The sequence below is a fragment of the Ricinus communis genome, chromosome 8 (assembly GCF_019578655.1).
Source record: "Ricinus communis isolate WT05 ecotype wild-type chromosome 8, ASM1957865v1, whole genome shotgun sequence".
In the NCBI taxonomy this organism is placed as follows: domain Eukaryota; kingdom Viridiplantae; phylum Streptophyta; class Magnoliopsida; order Malpighiales; family Euphorbiaceae; genus Ricinus; species Ricinus communis.
Window position 1 is genome coordinate 17,150,178 of NC_063263.1, and position 18,717 is coordinate 17,168,894.

General features: G+C 37.3%; 2 protein-coding genes and 1 pseudogene across 3 annotated transcripts; all 3 read left to right on the plus strand.

Annotated features, from left to right (window-relative positions):
* The first annotated feature begins 697 nt into the window (after positions 1–697).
* LOC8264025 (mitogen-activated protein kinase homolog NTF6) lies at positions 698–3,828 on the plus strand. The gene is made up of 6 exons (XM_002530191.4): positions 698–1,140; positions 1,548–1,677; positions 1,897–2,034; positions 2,462–2,794; positions 2,989–3,172; positions 3,269–3,828. The coding sequence occupies exons 1-6, from the start codon at positions 983–985 to the stop codon at positions 3,442–3,444; spliced, it is 1,119 nt and encodes a 372-aa protein (XP_002530237.1). The 5' UTR covers positions 698–982; the 3' UTR covers positions 3,445–3,828.
* Positions 3,829–8,497: 4,669 nt separating this feature from the next.
* LOC125370929 lies at positions 8,498–11,964 on the plus strand (annotated as a pseudogene).
* A 1,767-nt stretch (positions 11,965–13,731) lies between these two features.
* On the plus strand, positions 13,732–18,430 carry LOC8264024 (uncharacterized protein YKR070W). 2 transcript variants are annotated; one of them, XM_048378100.1, is made up of 12 exons: positions 13,732–14,054; positions 14,170–14,276; positions 14,379–14,414; positions 14,629–14,702; positions 14,809–14,849; positions 15,522–15,593; positions 15,715–15,916; positions 16,828–16,923; positions 17,020–17,087; positions 17,403–17,607; positions 17,708–17,791; positions 18,176–18,430. In XM_048378100.1, the coding sequence occupies exons 1-12, from the start codon at positions 13,945–13,947 to the stop codon at positions 18,230–18,232; spliced, it is 1,152 nt and encodes a 383-aa protein (XP_048234057.1). In that variant the 5' UTR covers positions 13,732–13,944; the 3' UTR covers positions 18,233–18,430. The 2 variants fall into 2 exon arrangements, with proteins under 2 accessions (XP_048234057.1, XP_002530236.1); XM_002530190.4 differs by having other exon boundaries at positions 13,733–14,054; positions 14,173–14,276.
* The last annotated feature ends 287 nt before the right edge of the window (positions 18,431–18,717 follow it).

Sequence of the window (18,717 nt, forward strand, 5' to 3'; positions counted from 1 at the left end):
GGTTGTTGACAATTATACAGAAAGAAAATCAAACAATGTTGACAAGTAGCCACTCGAACCACCAAATTCTAATGTCCCAATTGCAAGGAAACGCTCTTAATTTTCTAGTTCCGTTTATTTTGGTGAAGTTCTGTCGGCGGGACGACTCAAGAAATGAGGTAGGCAAGCAAAATAATAGTCAATCAATTTTGAGTTGACTCAAAAAGAAAATTCTAAAATTGAAAAGAAAAGTATAACAGAAGAAACAGGTTAATTAAAGGTAAATTATATAAATAGAATTTCAATTATTTAATTTTTTTTCCTATTTAAGTATTTAAATATTTTTTTAGTTAATAATTTAAGTGCTGTGGCCAATTAGACTCACCCAAAAGCTGACTAAATTTAAAATTAATAAAAATTAAAAAATATATATGGAGTGTCTTTTTATTATATTTGAGATGAATTGCATTTGTGGAGATATAAGGAATGAGTATGAAAAAAGAGAGAAAAAAAAGAGATGAAGATGAATATTTTTAATAAAAAAAGAGATGAATATTTTTATTATACTTTAATATTATATCTTTTGAAATTCATATACTTGATTTGAAAAAGAAAAAAAAAAAGAAATCAAACACCAAAATGACAGAAATTAAGAAATTGAGAGACCATTTATGTAATTAACTCTTAATTAAATTGTGAAAATAATACCCTTTTGGCTTTTGTCACAACAAACTACAGCAAGCCATTTTCAAATTTGAAAGTTGAAAATTAAAGGAAGAAAGCATAGATACCAGACCCAGTTTCTATGGCCCCCTCTTCCCTTGTCCCTTCACTTTTCTCATTATAGCGTGTGTAAAAATTCCTCTTTGCTTGTTACTTTTCTTTTATATTCTCACCAACAAAGGAAGTAAGAACCGAGAATATTCACACACAAAAACATAGAACAGAAAAAAAAAAAAAAAGCTTTCTTTTATCTTGAACATATAGATAGAGAAAGAAAAAAATGGAGAATGATTCATCAATGGTGATAGATGAAAGAGGTAACCGAACTTACAATGGCAAATATGTACAGTACAACGTACTGGGTAACCTTTTTGAAGTCACTTCTAAGTATTCTCCTCCTATTCAACCTGTGGGTCGCGGTGCATACGGCATCGTTTGGTAAACTTTTTTTCCTTATTTTCTTGCTTTTAGACCTCAAGAATTTGTTGTTTTATGATTTCTTAAGGAATGGGTTTTCGTGCATTTTGTGTTGTTTTGTTTTTGCTCAAGTAGAGGTCCAAGCTTTTTTAGATAGGAACAAGAAGGGGAAGCTGTAATTGGATTTGATTTTGAGTTGGTAACTGTTTAAAATTGGTTATTTATTCCTTGTTAGGTTGTTTTCAAACTAGGATTATACTGATAAGTGATTGCATCTATTGGATTTATAGAATGGAAGCAATTTAGAGAGGCTTCATGGTCACATGAGAAGCTGAAAATAGAATGGATATATTAAGAATCTGATTTTTTTTTTTTTTTTTTAAATTCTTTGAAATGTCTTATGAATTATTAACATTTCTCTGCTGCAGTTGTGCACGAAATTCTGAGACAAAGGAAGAGGTTGCAATTAAGAAGATTGGGAATGCATTTGATAACAGAATTGATGCTAAGAGAACACTTCGAGAGATCAAACTCCTTTGCCACATGGATCATGAGAATGTACTACTCTCTGCCCATGGTTGTTTTGATTCTAAACATATCTTCTTTTGATCTCCTTTTGCGAATTTTCAGTCTCTGTGATGGTATTGCTGTACTGCAACGCATATTATTCTAGTAACTCTGCAGTTTACATTTGGAAGTATTGTAAAGGATAAGGCTACTTCTGCTTATATTACAAACTCTGAATTCTTGGTGATTTACTGCTCTGGTTATCTGCAGATTGTCAAAATTAAGGACATAATACCACCACCGGAGAGGGCAACGTTCAATGATGTTTACATTGTCTATGAATTGATGGATACCGATCTCCATCAAATAATACGCTCTACCCAGGCACTGACTGATGATCACGTTCAGGTAACATTATTAACTTCCTTTGGCCTTATGCAAACTTCTTTGTACTATAGCTAACTGAAGTCCTATGACTTTTAGCTTTGAACCTTAAAGTTCAGAATATGCTGTCATATAAGCTAAGAAGTTGGAGACGGCATCTCCTTGTTTCCTTGGATACCTTTTATGCACAAAACATAATTTACTGTTTTATCATTAGGATGTGTATCATGTACAGTTGACAAATATTATTACTTTAAATGTAGAAGGTGTTCATATATGTGAGTGCCTATGGGCACCTTATTACATATTGAGGACAAAATTTTGTAAGATAGTGAATGTAGCTGATATTAAAAGCGGAAAATGAAATACACTGCAAAGTTTAGTTGAAAACTGAAACCACGTTGCAAGGTAAGAACATTTCAGATAATAGTGTGTTTTATGGCTTTGGCAGTATTTTTTATATCAGTTGTTGCGAGGCCTAAAGTATGTACACTCGGCAAATGTCTTACATCGAGATTTGAAACCGAGCAACCTGCTTTTGAATGCAAATTGTGATCTTAAGATATGCGACTTTGGGCTTGCAAGAACCACCTCAGAGACAGACTTCATGACTGAATATGTGGTAACCCGATGGTATCGAGCCCCAGAATTGCTACTCAACTGTTCAGAGTATACTGCAGCTATTGACATTTGGTCAGTTGGTTGCATTCTCATGGAAATTATTAGAAGGGAGCCTCTTTTCCCTGGCAAAGACTATGTTCAACAGCTGGGACTTATAACAGAGGTACTCATCATTTCTCCATGTTTTCTTGCTTGTTAAAATTACATAATAGTAGAGCACCACTATGATGTGTGTGTGTGTGTGTGTGTGTGTGTGATGTAGGTGTTATTGGAAGGAACGTGACTGAAAGGTTGCTAATTTTACTTGGTAAACTACAATTTCTTGATTCTAATGTTTTCTTGATTATCCAAAAATAGCTGCTGGGTTCACCAGATGAATCGGATCTTGGATTCCTTCGAAGTGATAATGCCCGGAGGTATGTCAAGCAGCTTCCGCATGTGCCCAAGCAACCTTTTTCACAAAAGTTCCCAGATGTTTCCCCAGTTGCTCTTGATCTTGCAGAAAGAATGCTAGTGTTTGATCCATGCAAACGCATAACTGGTATACCCTTTGCTCATAGTAGGCAATTTGTTATTTCATTAGTCTCATCCCTTTTACTGATAAGAAGCATCACCTTTTTTCTTGATGTTTACGAAGTTGAGGAGGCATTGAATCATCCATTTCTGTCAAGTCTTCATGAGATCAATGAGGAGCCCACTTGCCCATCCCCATTCATCTTTGATTTCGAGCAGACGTCTTTAAATGAAGAAGACATCAAGGAGCTCATATGGGCAGAATCTTTGAACTTCAACTCAGATGTTATGCTCGAGTAAATTTGAGCTGAAATACTCTATTTCCATTATTTGGTTGATTAGTGTGTCCTGATGAGAAGATTAACTACTGATAGGAAGGTTATTGGTTGTAATATAAGTGATGAAATGCTCTGTGAACAGGGAAATTAGGGAGATAGGTTCTCCCATTTCATAGTGTGAGGGTGGAATGGCTGTTTGTTCTTGGGGTTTATTATTGAGTGTTTTACTGGATCTATTTATGTATGAGAATCCAGCACCCAATAAGGTTGATATGAATCAAAAGAGGGCTACTGTCTCCTAGCCCCTCTTGACAGGTTTATTTTTTGGCTGTGGTTTGTATATTATTTACTTATATGCTATCAAATACAAAAGAAAGATGAAAAGAGAAAGCACTATTTTGATCTATTTTACATGCCTGAAGCTATTAGTCAGTCATCTTCATTGCCTGGAGTGGATGTCTAAAGAAGGGATAGCTTTGACATATGTTCCCTTCTGAGTTCTGACTCTGGTTTAAGGTTTCTTGATAGCCATATCTTTGTCCAGTGATGCTTTTATTTTATGAAAAAACTGTCCAGGTAGAGACCAGCGATTGTGTTAAAATGATATTATAAATTATTTTCTTTGAGATGCCCTTTCAATAAATTCTTCTTAGATTTTTCTATGAATTATATTACACTTGCTAATTGAAAGGTTTTTTTTTTTTTTTTTTTATATAAATAAATATGTTTAAGTAATGACCATTAATATCAAGTAATCATTAAACAATGTTTCTCTTCCAAAAACAAAACAATGCAGTATTGCCTAATAGGGTGGAACTGCTTTTATAAATCTCTAATAAATTTGTCATATTATATATGGAAAATGCTATTTGTCTCAAAGCATAATATGTAAATTTATTTAAGTTTACATATAATAATTAAAAAATTTGGTGTGAAAATCATAAATTTTTCATTAGAAATGTCAATAGTAATTAATATAATTAATTTAGAGCCTTTTTTATCAAAATTTTGAGTGATAAATGAGCTATTATCAAACTAAACTAAATATTTAATTTGACTTGAAATATATTTATTGTGTCTTTATTTGAGACAAATAGCATTTTTTATTATATTATTGGGTGGTGCACGAAAACTAAAGAACTTAAATCTTATTTCTGAAATGGTTAGGTTGAGAATTATAAAATAGTGCATTTCTCTATTGACAAGCTGAAATCGAGCGGGTAAAAGAAAATGTTTATGGCTGTACTTTCTTTTTCTTTTTTAAATTTAAGTATGTTATTTTTTTAATAAATTAATATTTCTTATATTATTATTGAACAATTTGTTCGCCAATATAATGCTTATATATTAAAAGATAAAAGATACATAAATGTAATATAAATATTTAATTTAGCCAAAAAAGTAAAAATTATATTTTATTTTATTAAAAATATATGCTTTCTGAAATAAATAAAAATAATTAAACATGTATTTTGTGAAAGAAAAGAAACTTTCTCGTATTTAAAAATTAAAAATGAAACCAAAATTAATAAGTGAAAGAAAAAAAATTTCTAATGATTTGATAGATGAATAAGTTTAAAAGGTAAAATATAAAAACTTAAATTTTTCAGTTTTATTTTATTAAAATTTAAATTTTTATCTTTTTAATTAATTATTTGTACTCTTATTTTTTTAGTATTGGGAATTTAATGGTCATTAATCAAAATAAAAGTCAAAATATAAAGATTCAATAGAATAAACAAAAATATCATAAAATATATATAAAAAGTGTTTAATAAAATTAAAAATAAAAATATAATCACTTAAAATTAAAATTTTAAGGGTTTAATAAAATAAAATAGAAAGATTTAGGGCTTAATAATGGGTTTTGACAATTAAAAAAAAAAACTAATCTTATATGGTATGCAATTCAAGTTTGTTAAATTTTCAAGGGGCTTTTTCTTTAATTATGGTATTTAAAAAAAAAAGCTCAATTTACAATAAAAATAAAGAAAATTATATTTTTAGGTAGTTTCAAAGTAAATTTGGGGTGAGATTTTAAATATATGAATACTGTCTACTAGCAAAAGTACTGTCCCCAATTAGATTGGTGGACAGGCCACCACTGCAATCAGTGAATAGGTTAAGACAAAATTTCCAAAGAACATACCTGTCCGCCAATTGAAGTGGCGGACGTGTACGTAGTTTAAAAAAATATGACTACCAATTCAATTTGCTGACAGGTAAAAATAATTTAATTTTTAATAAATTTTAATAATTTTATTTATAAAAATATATTTTAATACATAATTAAATTAAAATTATTATACGTAATGAAGATATAAATTCAAAATAATAAAATATATTTAAAATAAATTATTATACGATATAGTTAAATACTATAAAATAGCTATTAAATTAAAATAAATATTACACAAATTAAGATAACCATTTCGTATCCCATAAATTTTCTACGAACATTCATATATTAGGAAAGTTCTAAAATAACTTATTGAGTTAAGTTTAATTATTACATGAAATGGTCATGCAAATACATAATAACAGCATTTATGTGCCATAATTTTTCTTGCGGATATTTAATCTTAGTCCCTTGGCTTCCGAGCATTTTTACAGTATCCATATCAATGAAAGAAAGATTTTATGCGATTGAATCGGTTGAGGACCATCATGAATAGGTTCAACATTATCGACAATGTTGCAACCGTCTACATCAGTATCGGCATCTCCGACATCACTCGGAGTAGCATATGTATATATTGGCATTGTATTCGACTAAGAAAAATTATGAAAAGCTGTCGGAACAGAGGATTGAAATAGAGAATGAAAAAATGATGAGAACATCATATTTAATGGTGTCTGCGTCAATTGCGAGTCAAAATATTATAATATATTGCCTTCAAAAATATTGTAAGAGAAGGTCGAAATGGTGTGAAAGTAGGTCTAGCCCACTATATGAATGGACCTGATGATAAAAAGGGACTAAGAACGATGGTGCAGAAGGACCTGCTATAAAGCTTGATGGATCAACAAACATATTGGACTGAGATTGCATAGGAATATTTGAAACTGTAGTTGTTATAGAAGTAGCTGTGTATGAAATTGATGCTCCTTAAAACTATTGATGATGATATGAGACTGGTTCTTGCATTGTAGCACATGTCGCAACAAGTGGGATGAGTAATTCCCTATGCATGTTGCATCGACATCTTGACGGTTGGAGAACTTTTGTATTGGGACCCTGTACATCTTTGTGTAATGGTTCGGAAGCAGGTGCAGAATGCGGATGAGGCATCATGATAGTATACCTATCCTCATTTAGTGCCCCTTGAGAATTCTTGGCAAGTCGATGTGTGGTTTCAATGGGGTTTTTCATACCAATATATTCAAGTGTATCAACCTAGATAAAGGTTATAAAACAAATAATAGTTTTGCACATAAATAGATGCATATAATTATAAAATGAATAGGTGATGTTAACTGACCGATGCTTTAATTGCAACACTTTGGTATGAGATCCACCTATGTGTGACAGGTCTATACCACTCTATGTATGAATGGTAATATAGTGGTCCATCTGATAGTGTTCCATTAACTATCCAATGAACTCTATTATTCCAAATTTTGATCAATATAGGGTATCGTAATATATTTCGCTTGCCAATAGAATAACTATATGTCTTCCGCTACAAAATTCACACACTCTTTAATAAATTCTTTAACAAATCTTCTATAAGTTCTTCTATCTTCATAGCTATTCTATAAAGGATCAATGATACTTTGGTTTTATAGTTATTACTACTATAAAAAATTATAAAATTACAGTAAAATATAAAAATTTATAAATAACAAATTATATAATACACACAAAAATAAACATTAATAAATAATAATAATAAATTTAATTTAAAAAAATTACAAATACAACCTCTTAACTTATATATGATGATTTTTTGTATAATTTCAATAATACCTATAAAATTATAAATATTATAAATATAATAATATATTAAAAATTCTAAAATAAAAAAATATAAATATTTATAAAAATATTATACTTATAATTATTTTTTAAAAAATAAAAAATATAAAAAAAAACTCTTCAATTTCACCAAAAGAAAAAAAAAGTTCATCGAAAGTTCTGAAGAAAAACGAAGAAAAATTTTATTCTTTACCAATCGAAAAAAACATATAAGAAAAAGAAAAAATATGGAAAAAAATTGAAAAAAAAAAACATAAAAATGAGTGATATAAGAAATAAGAAGTAAGTTATAGTAGTAATTTAAATAGAGTGTTCGGCTTACGGGTGCACTGGAACACTACTCTTCTTTTATCACTAATGCACGCTGCACAACTACACCACGCTTGCACCTAGTGTCACGGCCCGCCTCGCAGCTAGGCAGGGAAGGCTACACAACACGGCCGTGTTGGATTTCAACACTGCCCGTGTTGCCAACACGCCCAAGAACACGCCCGTGTTGGTTGAATACAAACGCGAAAGACCTAGAAGCTTCGGGAAACACGGCCACAGTAGGTAACACGACCAATAAACCCAAACCGTGTTCTCAACACGGCCTTGAGCACGGCCATGTTCCCAACACGGCTTGGAACACGGCCATGTTGGCGGATAGGGGAAAAACTATAAATACCCCTTCCTTGTATCATTTGTAGAGAGTTCATGGTTGTGTAGAGAGAGAGAGAGAATGTGCTCATTGTAACTATAAAGAGAGAAGTGTAAAGAGACTTATAGTAAGTTAAACAATACAAGCATACACTTCCAAAATTCTTGCGTCTCTTTGTGCCACTTTCATAAATTTACTTCCGCTAGCGTAATTGCTATCATTCTGCCGAGTTTGGCAATCAAGGGAAGGCTGACTAGCTATCTTGACTTTCGGAGAAATCAAGCGAGCTAGGCCGCACGTGGGCAAAGTTTTGGTGATAAAACAAAACTCACGTGACAGTTGGTATCAGAGCAAGGTTCGAGACAAAGCCAAGTTCGAGACAGAGCAGGTTGGTATCACGCCACAGTTGGAAGTAGAGCGCGGTTAAACTCTTCGGGAGATTTCTTGCACGAGATAATGGCCAAAGTTGGTGAGCAATCCACTTCTATCGCTCCTCCCACTCCAAGGGAAGGAGGAAAGGATAGCGGAAAGGGCCGTAGGGATAAGTCCCGCGACGTGATTGGCGCGATGGAGGAAAGGCTAGTCAGGGTGGAGACTACCATGTCTGATTGGGGAGACAGAATCGAAGACATGGACCTACACATCGAGAAGCTAGAGTCCAAGGGGGACGGCGGAGAGCTTCGTGGGGAGATGCAGGGTGCCTTGAATGTTCTCGCCGATAATTTATCGAGGGACGATGAGGCTCTCAAGAAGTTGCTTGTCCAATGCTTGGAGAAGGTCGACAAGCTCGAGGTGGAACTTAATTTGTGCAAGACCGCGTTGGCAAAGAGTGGGGGAACGCAAGCAGCGACGGTCCACAAAGTCGATGCTCCTAAACCAAAGGCCTACGGTGGGGCGAGGAGTGCGAGGGAGATCGACAACTTCCTGTGGAACTTGGAGGGATACTTTGAGGCAGTGGGCATAGTGGACGACGCCACTAAGGTAAAGTCCGTATCTTTCTACTTGAGTGATATTGCTACCGTCTGGTGGAGACGGAGGTGCAAGGATGTGAAAAAGGGCCTCTGCACCATTAGTACATGGGAAGATTTTGTTCGGGAGCTTAAGAAGCAATTCTATCCCGACAACACCGAGAAGGAGGCGAGATCAAAGCTTCGTCGTCTCCAACATAGAGATGGTCATATTCGGGAATATGTGAAGGAATTCTCCGAATTGATGTTGGAGATTCCCGATTTGGGGGAGAAGGAAGCTTTTCATGCCTTCATTGATGGGTTATCTCGGTGGGCTCAGTTGGAGCTAGAAAGGCGAGGTGTGCAGGACCTTGCCACCGCGATGGCGGTTGCCGAGTCCTTGATAGAGTTGAAGAGGAAGGACTCGTTTAAACCAAAGGTAAAAAAGTACGAAGGAAGCGACAAAGGTGGTGGAGATAGGGGAAAATCTTCCACCAAGGATGGTAAGGCTTCATACAAGGATAATGGCAAGTGGAAGAAGGAAGACAGGCGTAGTTCTTCTCCGAGAAAGCTTGCCTGCTTCATATGCGATGGACCTCATCGGACTTATGAGTGTCCAAAATGTGGAAAGCTTGGAGCATTAGTGATCACCGAAGAAGAGAGGCAAGAAGAAGAGCGAAGAATTGCTTCCCTTCGACTCCTCAATGCTATCCAAGCCAAAGTGGAGCAAAAGCCTCGTGGGCGGATGTACGTGGAGACGAACATCAGAGGTAAAAGCATTCAAGCCATGGTGAACCTTTGGTATACATGGCGAAAGAGGTGGTTGACTCTATAAAGCTGCCTTACGAGAAGGAAAAGGGTTTCATTAAAGGTGTAAATGTAAAGAGACTACCTATCATTGGCATTGCGAGAGGGACTAACATCCGAATAGGCCAATGGCAAGGTAAGGTCGATATCACCATTGCTCCTATTGATGATCAACGATTTTATCTTGGTATGGACTTCCTCGACATGGTGAAGGCATTCTTGGTTCCTTACGCCAACACCATGTGCATAATGGAGAATGACCAACCTTGTGTTGTGCCGATAAAGAGGGAGCTAAGCCAAGACAAAATGGTATCGGCCATACAGCTCTCTAAGGGGGTAAAAAGGAAGGAGCCAACCTTCCTAGCAACCCTCAAAGTGGAAGAAGGTCCACATGTTGATGAGGCTACACTTCCAAGCCCTATCCGAGGCGTGCTTGATGAGTTTAAAGATGTTATGCCGCCAGAGCTGCCGAAGAAACTTCCTCCACGCCGAGAAGTGGACCACGAGATTGAGCTAGAATCGGGAGCCAAACCACCCGCCTTTGCACCCTACCGTATGGCGCCTCCTGAGCTGGAGGAACTAAGGAGGCAACTTAAGGAGCTGCTTGATGCAGGCTATATAAGGCCGTCCAAAGCTCCGTATGGTGCACCGGTTCTATTTCAAAGGAAGCATGATGGTTCTCTTCGGTTATGCATTGACTACCGAGCGCTAAACAAGATCACAATCAAGAATAAGTACTTGATTCCTAACATTGCGGACATTTTCGATCAACTTGGTGGTGCTAAGTGGTTTACCAAGTTGGATTTACGGTCCGGGTACTACCAGGCACGCATTTCCGAAGGACATGAGCTAAAGACGGCATGCGTGACGAGATATGGGTCGTATGAATTTCTTGTCATGCCCTTTGGCCTCACAAACGCGCCGGCCACATTTTGTACATTGATGAACAAGGTACTTGCTCCTTACCTTGATCAATTTGTTGTTGTTTACCTCGATGATATTATCGTGTACAGCAACACTCTGGAGGAGCACGTAGAGCATTTAAGGCTAGTGTTTAAAGCCTTGCGGGTCAATGAGCTCTACGTTAAAAAGGAGAAATGCTTGTTTGCCCAACGAGAAGTGGCGTTCCTTGGGCATACCGTTGGCAATGGGAAGTTGAGGATGAACGGTTCAAAGGTGAAGGCCATCCAAGATTGGGAGCCCCCGGCCAAGGTGACGGAGTTGAGGTCTTTCTTTGGATTGGTAAACTACTACCGGAGGTTCATTAAGGGTTATTCTTCCATTGCCACTCCCTTAACGAATTTACTTAAGAAGGGTCGTGCCTGGGACTGGTCTATGAGGTGCCAAGAAGCCTTCGAGGGGCTAAAGAAGGCGATTATGGAGGAGCCAGTCTTAGCACTCCCCAACTATACAAAGGCATCCGAGATCCACACGGATACTTCCGATTTTGCTATTGGTGGAGTACTCATGCAAGAGGGGCATCCGATAGCCTTCGAAAGCTGAAAGCTGAATGACACCGAAAGGAGGTATACGGTGCAAGAAAAGGAGATGACTGCAATACTCCATTGCTTGTGGACATGGAGGCACTATTTACTTGGGAGCAAGTTTGTGGTCAAAACCGACAACGTCGCCACTAGCTACTTTCAAACGCAAAAGAAGCTCACACCAAAACAAGCTAGGTGGCAAGACTTCCTTGTGGAATTTGACTATGTCATGGAGTACAAGCCAGGAAGAGCAAACCTTATTGCCGATGCCCTAAGCAGGAAAGGGGAGCTTGCCGATATAAGCCGTCCTGCATGCAACTTGGCGAAGCGCATCAAGGAGGGGCTAAAGCATGATCCGATGGCCAAGAACTTCCTTGCTCTTATAAAAGAAGGTAAGACTCGAAGGTTTTGGCTGGAAGGAGACTTGCTTTACACAAAAAGGAGGAGGTTATATGTGCCGCTCCATGATAATCTAAGGAAGGAGATCCTTAAAGAGTGCCACGACAGCAAGTGGGCAGGTCATCCCGGCATTCAACGAACGATGGCGCTTGTGGAGAATGTCTACTATTGGCCCCCACATGAAGGAAGATGTGAAGGCCTATGTGAAGACTTGTCTTGTGTGCCAATAAGACAAGATGGAGCAGCAAGCCCCAGGTGGTTTACTAGAGCCACTTTCTATTCCTGAGAGACCATGGGAGAGTGTCTCCATGGATTTTATCGTGGGGTTCCCTTTATCAGAAGGTTGTGAATGGATCTTTGTGGTGGTGGATCGGTTCTCTAAATACGGCATCTTCATTCCAGCTCCGAAGGCCGTCACCGCCGAAGAAGCTGCCCGTCTATTCATGAAACATGTGGTAAAATATTGGGGTGTGCCAAGATCCATAGTAAGCGATCGGGATACGCACTTCACGGGTCGGTTTTGGACAGAGTTGTTCAAGCTACTAGGCACCGACCTCAGGTTCTCTACGAGTATGCACCCCCAAACGGATGGGCAAATGGAGAGGATCAATGCACTTTTGGAACTTAATCTAAGGCACTATGTGAGTGCCAACCAACGAGATTGGGCGAAGTTGCTTGATGTTGCCCAATTCTCTTATAATTTGCAAAGAAGTGAGTCTACCGGCAAGAGTCCATTTGAGATAGTCACGGGCCAACAACCCTACACACCGAGCACTCTTGCCTAGGCGGGCGAGTCCACCTGCCTTCAAGCTTGCGAAGGAATGGAAGGAGCAAGCTGATGTCGCTCGAGCTTACTTGGAAAAGGCATCCAAGCGAATGAAGAAATGGGCGGACAAGAATAGGAGGCCAATGGAGTTTCAAGAAGGGGATAAAGTGCTTGTCAAGCTATCCCTGCATGGCAAAGCAGACGGACTTCATTGGGGGCTCCGAAGAAGATATGAAGGACCTTTCCCCATTATTAAACGAGTGGGAAAGGTGGCGTACAAGGTAGAACTTCCCCAAGGCATCAACATCCATCCTGTTTTCCATGTGAGCATGTTGAAGCCTTTTAAGGAGGATCACAATGACCCAAGCTGAAGTAAGTCTACAAGAGCTTCTCTGAATGTGCGGGCTCAGTATGACAAAGAGGTGGACTACATCATCTCCCACCGTAAGGTGCCACAGTCCAATCAACCTCCTATGACGGAGTTTCTTGTCAAATGGAAGGGACTCCCCGAGAGTGAGGCAAGTTGGGAGCCAATTCGCGACTTGTGGCAATTTAAGGAGAAAATTAAAGCTTACGAGGAGCAGGCAACGGGGGCGTTGCCAGATTGAGTGGGGGAGAATGTCACGGCCCGCCTCGCAGCTAGGCAGGGAAGGCTACACAACACGGCCGTGTTGGATTTCAACACTGCCCGTGTTGCCAACACGCCCAAGAACATGCCCGTGTTGGTTGAATACAAACGCGAAAGACCTAGAAGCTTCGGGAAACACGGCCACAATAGGTAACACGGCCAATAAACCCAAACCATGTTCTCAACACGGCCTTGAGCACGGCCATGTTCCCAACACGGCCTGGAACACGGCCATGTTGGCGGACAGGGGGAAAACTATAAATACCCCTTCTTTGTATCATTTGTAGAGAGTTCATGGTTGTGTAGAGAGAGAGAGAGAGTGTGCTCATTGTAACTATAAAGAGAGAAGTGTAAAGAGACTTATAGTGAGTTAAACAATACAAGCATACACTTCTAAAATTCTTGCATCTCTTTGTGCCACTTTCGTAAATTTACTTCCGCTAGCGTAATTGCTATCATTCTGCCGAGTTTGGCAATTAAGGGAAGGCTGACTAGCTATCTTGACTTTCGGGGAAATCAAGCGAGTTAGACCGCACGTGGACAAAGTTTTGGTGATAAATTTTGGTGATAAAACAAAACTCACGTGACACTTGACACAGCCTGCACACGCTAAAAAATATAACAACTTGGCTCCATCCGCCTACAGGATTAGCGCATTTTTTTCTTTCTAATTTGACTGGTATCCTAAATTGGTGTTTTTCACAAAACAATCTTAATTTGATAATTTCGCATATTTTGACTGTAAAATGAGAACTTTTTTTTTTCCAATGGCATTAAATTAAGAGAAACTCCATTTTCAAGTTGGCAGTAATTGGTGGTGGTGACGATCAACAGCAAAGAAAGAAGTTAGGAGACGAAGAAGAAGAAGAAGAATGAGACTGCAAAAAATAGCTTCGGTCCTCAAGAACCGCAACAGAAAGCAGCAGCTCTTCACCACTGCGTTTTCACGCTCTTTTTCTCAACTTCTCTCGCAATCTCAAAGGTCTTTATTTTATTTATTTTATTTTTCTTTTCTTTTTGCCTAATTCATCATCTCCTCTTTCTTTATATATGTATCTCTTTGTGTTTTCGCGAATTTCTTTTTCAAATCAATAAAGCAGAGGTTCATTTGGCATCGCGTTTGATATCGATGGTGTCATTCTTCGTGGCGAATCTCCAATCGGAGCTTCTCCTCGAGCTCTTCAACGATTATATCACCCTTCCGGTACTTACCTATTCACTTCTATGTTATGCTTTTTTTATTTCGCATAACTAATTTCAATTTTTTTTTTAATAATGTACCTTTCGTTTTAATTGTTCACCTCAGGTGCTTTGAGGATTCCTTTCATTTTCTTGACCAATGGTGAGTTTTCTCTCACACTTACCATGATTTTTTTCATTTGGATTGTTTCTCTTTTCATATTATTGACAGTGAGAATTGTTATAATTATTATTGAATATTTAGGGGTTATAGCAAAATTCGGATTTACGACAAAGATTGTGAATATGTAGTTGTATGAGTTACTATTAGTAGCAGCATCAGTTCAGTTCTTTATTTCTATTCATATTTCAAATAGGAGGTGGCTTTCGTGAATCTAAAAGAGCAATGGAGTTAAGTACGCTTCTAGGCGTCCATATTTCACCTTTGCAGGTACTTCTATTAAGATATTTGTTTTAATTTTAGAGCTTTATCCCCGATTGGTTTAGGCTTTGTTAATGATGATGGAATAACACTTACTGCTGCGATTTTATTGTAGGTTGTACAGGGTCACACACCTTTTAAACAGCTGGTGAATAGGTATGCATTTGAACAACTAAGTCCTAAGTTGTATATATATCATCATTACCAATTATAAAAGTAAACAAATAGATAAAGATTTGCAACAATATCCAGCTAATATCATGTTTCTTGATAAATGTAAAGAACAGCTTTTGGCATGTTTAGGTGCAAGGAATGCTGCATTCTTTTTTTGATACATAGCATGCCATCAGGCTCATTTAATCTCTGAATTACCCCTCCATTAAAACGCCATTTCCTTTTTCAACCTGACCTGTGTATTTAGGCAACCCATTTGATACCATTTTTCAGGCTTGGGGAAGTCTATTAATTCCAATGGTGCACATTCATTTTCCACAGCTACATGCTGGGATATCCAGCCACATAGCAATAAGTAGTGCAGATAATGGATTCTCAGCTAGTAATTGATATGCATAATAAATGGCACAAGCAGTAGTGACAGTATAAGAATATGCTGAATGATGTTTGAACAGTTTTAACATATGGCATGGGTTGAGAGTTACAGATATCGTTACGGATTTTACGTGCCAAATAAAGACATGGAAGTTTTAATCATCAGAAAATGAATTGAACCCAAAGCGGATGGAAGTTTCTAATTGGAATAAAGCATCAATTCTTAGTGAAATTGCATTATTTTTCTTTCATTTATTAATATTTTGGAATATTATGCAGATTTGAGAACGAATTTGTTGTTGCTGTGGGCAAAGGAGAACCTGCTGCAGTGATGTCTGAATATGGATTTAAGTAAGCTTTTTGGCTATTTGATTTTTCTTTGTTGAAATTTGACACAACTCTTCAGAATCTCCAATTTGTCAGAGTTTAAGCTCTAAAGTGGGTTTTTTTTGCTTATTGGTTTTATATGCAGAAATGTTCTCTCAATAGATGAATATACATCTTATTTTGATGGCATTGATCCACTAGCACAATATAAGACATGGACAATTAAGCAGACTGCAAAGCATAGTAGTACTTCGGAGCAGACGACTACAGGAGACCAAATCCACTCACAGAGGGTTCAGGCAGCATTTATTGTTAGTGATTCTGTTGACTGGAGCAGAGACATTCAGGTTGCGTGAAATCTTTGGCTTATATTATCATTTATGAATCTCTGTCATGTGGATATGGGGATTTTCCTTTCTTTTTTTTCTTTTTTAATTGATGGCTTGTCGATGCATTCAAGGTGCAGTGCCTCTCATATCCTTCTGAAAACTGTTAGTGTGAAAGATTAAAACCAAAGTTTGATTGTCCTCTTTCAGTGATGGTACCACATTTATATTTACTATTCAGCAGCAATCTAAGTTAGCCATAAAAGACATTCAGGATTTGAAATGTCAACAATGCATGTCACTTTTGCAGAAACATATCAGCCTTTTTAAGTCTATTGATATGGTAAGGGCCATATTTATCAGCCTTCCATTTCACATGTTGGTCCATTGGCATGTAAAGCTAAAAAGGGCCTTTACATCAGCAGCATTGGCTGATGCAGACTGTATGCTTCAATTACAGCAGGTTTTTTGTTGTATCACTTTGCTAATGCATCACTATGAATGGTGTGACCACTATGTTTTGGCTCCAACATCTGATGTTCATATCACCACAACCACAACCACAAAAACTTCCTCAATTTTAAACCATGGCTTGAATGAACCGAAATGGTTGCTTGGAGGTTACATAGCTGAGTGTTCAAGAGAAAAAATATATATATTATACTGTCTTCTCTTTGGAGGAATGAAAAAGAAAAAGTGCTTATTTGCTCTCTACCTTCTAAAGATATGAAATCAGGACCTAGTTATCTGTTTCTGTTTTGATAATTTGGTGACAAGGCGACTTCACTCTTGTTTTCAACAATGTTTATTTTTGTTATTTTTTTACTCACATTTTGATATTCGATTATGTTGATTTAATATATTCCCCAATGCTCACTTTATGGTTGTTTTCTTCATCCTCGTATTTTATTACTTGTGGATATTGGTCTTAGGTCCTGTGTGATATTTTAAGAACCGGAGGTCTCCCTGGCAGGGAGATTGGACACCAACCACACTTGTATTTTGCAAGTGATGACCTTGCTTACCAGGTCAGTTATCATTGTTAATACTTTTGTTCCTTCTTTTATTTGTACCTGAATAGTTTGTGAAATAGCATTGAACTGATAAGGTGTTGCTAAAGTTAGGCTGCTTTTCCTTCAGAGCGCCTTGGCATGGGAGCTTTCAGAATTGCACTAGAATCAGTATTCAATAGGTAAGGTCAGATAACATTTATTTCCTAAGCTGTTTCCTTCTCGATTATGAAGCTTATCACTCATTGTTTTACTGGCCGACCTTGGAATCAAACAATTTGAGTTTGAACTTTTTCAGAAAAAGAGCCAAGTACTTTTGTTTTCATGGCCATCCTGGTGGCCTTCTGCTTTTTAGGGCATAAATCCATCATAAGTGGATTTAACTGCAGGTCATATTTTACAGATCTGCAATTTCTATAGAGAGAATGCACTGACAAAATACTTTAATATTGTCAATTGCCATCTAATGAACTTTGCTGATGATGACATTGGTGCAGAATTCACCCTAAACCTCTAGAGTACACTTCTTTTGGAAAGCCAAATCCGTTTGTATTCAAGAATGCTGAAACTGTTTTAAAGCAGCTTTCATCTCTTCATTGTGGTACTGATCCTATGGATCATATGAATGCTGAAATTCATCATTTTACTACACTATATATGATAGGAGACAATCCTTCAGTTGACATTAGAGGTGCAAGACAGGTTTGTCTTTATCTCACTTGGAATTAGGTTCCCTACTTTTAACATTGGTGAAAATTATTGTAATGCTTATGCCCCCCTTCTTATTTTTTTGGCATCTCAGGCTGGACGTCCCTGGTTTTCTATCTTGACAAGGACAGGGGTTTTCAAGGGAACAGAAAACTATACTGAGTTTCCGGCAGATCTGGTAGGCCATTGAGAAAGCTTAACATGAAAACATTTCTAGCTTCATATATTTTGACTTAACCGCAATATGGGGTTGGCACAATAATCCAGTTGCTTTACCTACATAGTTTGTTCCACTACTAGGATCTATATCTACTTGATTCACCATGGAAACTCCAATGTCTTCACTCATAGACTGGTAGAGAAAGCAGCTATTAAGAAGTTCCAGCACCAACTTTGTATTGTACTGAAATGTAACTTGACTTGATTTCAAATAAGTGATAATAAAGGATCTATTTGGAAGCTAATGGATGCTTTTAGCCATGTTTGCCCCTGGCTATAAAGACTAACATATCCATGCACCATTTTTTTGTACTGAACTATGCGCCCTTTGCTGCTATTGCAGGTTGTTAACACTGTAGAAGATGCTGTGGACTATATTTTGAGAAAGGAGTGCACCTAGGACACAAGGGCTTTGATCTTCTTTTTGGTTTTTCCGTGGGCATACATTGTCAATGGAAAGGAGATATTGGAGGGTAAACAGTCTGGTATTGTTATCTATTAGCATCAGAAATTATTCTTTTTCGTAGGCTTAATGTCAATTCATTGATTACAATATGGTCACATCTTCATGGCAATAATATACCATATTTTCTTTTTAGTCCAAAGGTGAAGCTGAATGTGGCAAATCATTGGCTTGTGCACTTAATTGATAAAACTAGGACAGTCAAATTGACTGATAAGGCGATCCTGAGTTAGACATTGATGCCTGTCGGATTTGTACGATTGCTTCTTGTCCAATAAGGCTAGTCAAAATTCCCTACAGAACTTGGCTTTGAGGTTATGCATTGTTGAGTAATCACATGCTTGCAACGTTAGCCGGCCAATTGGCCCAACTGTCACATTCGGTTGATTTTAACAAATATACTCTCTTCAACCGGAGATAAA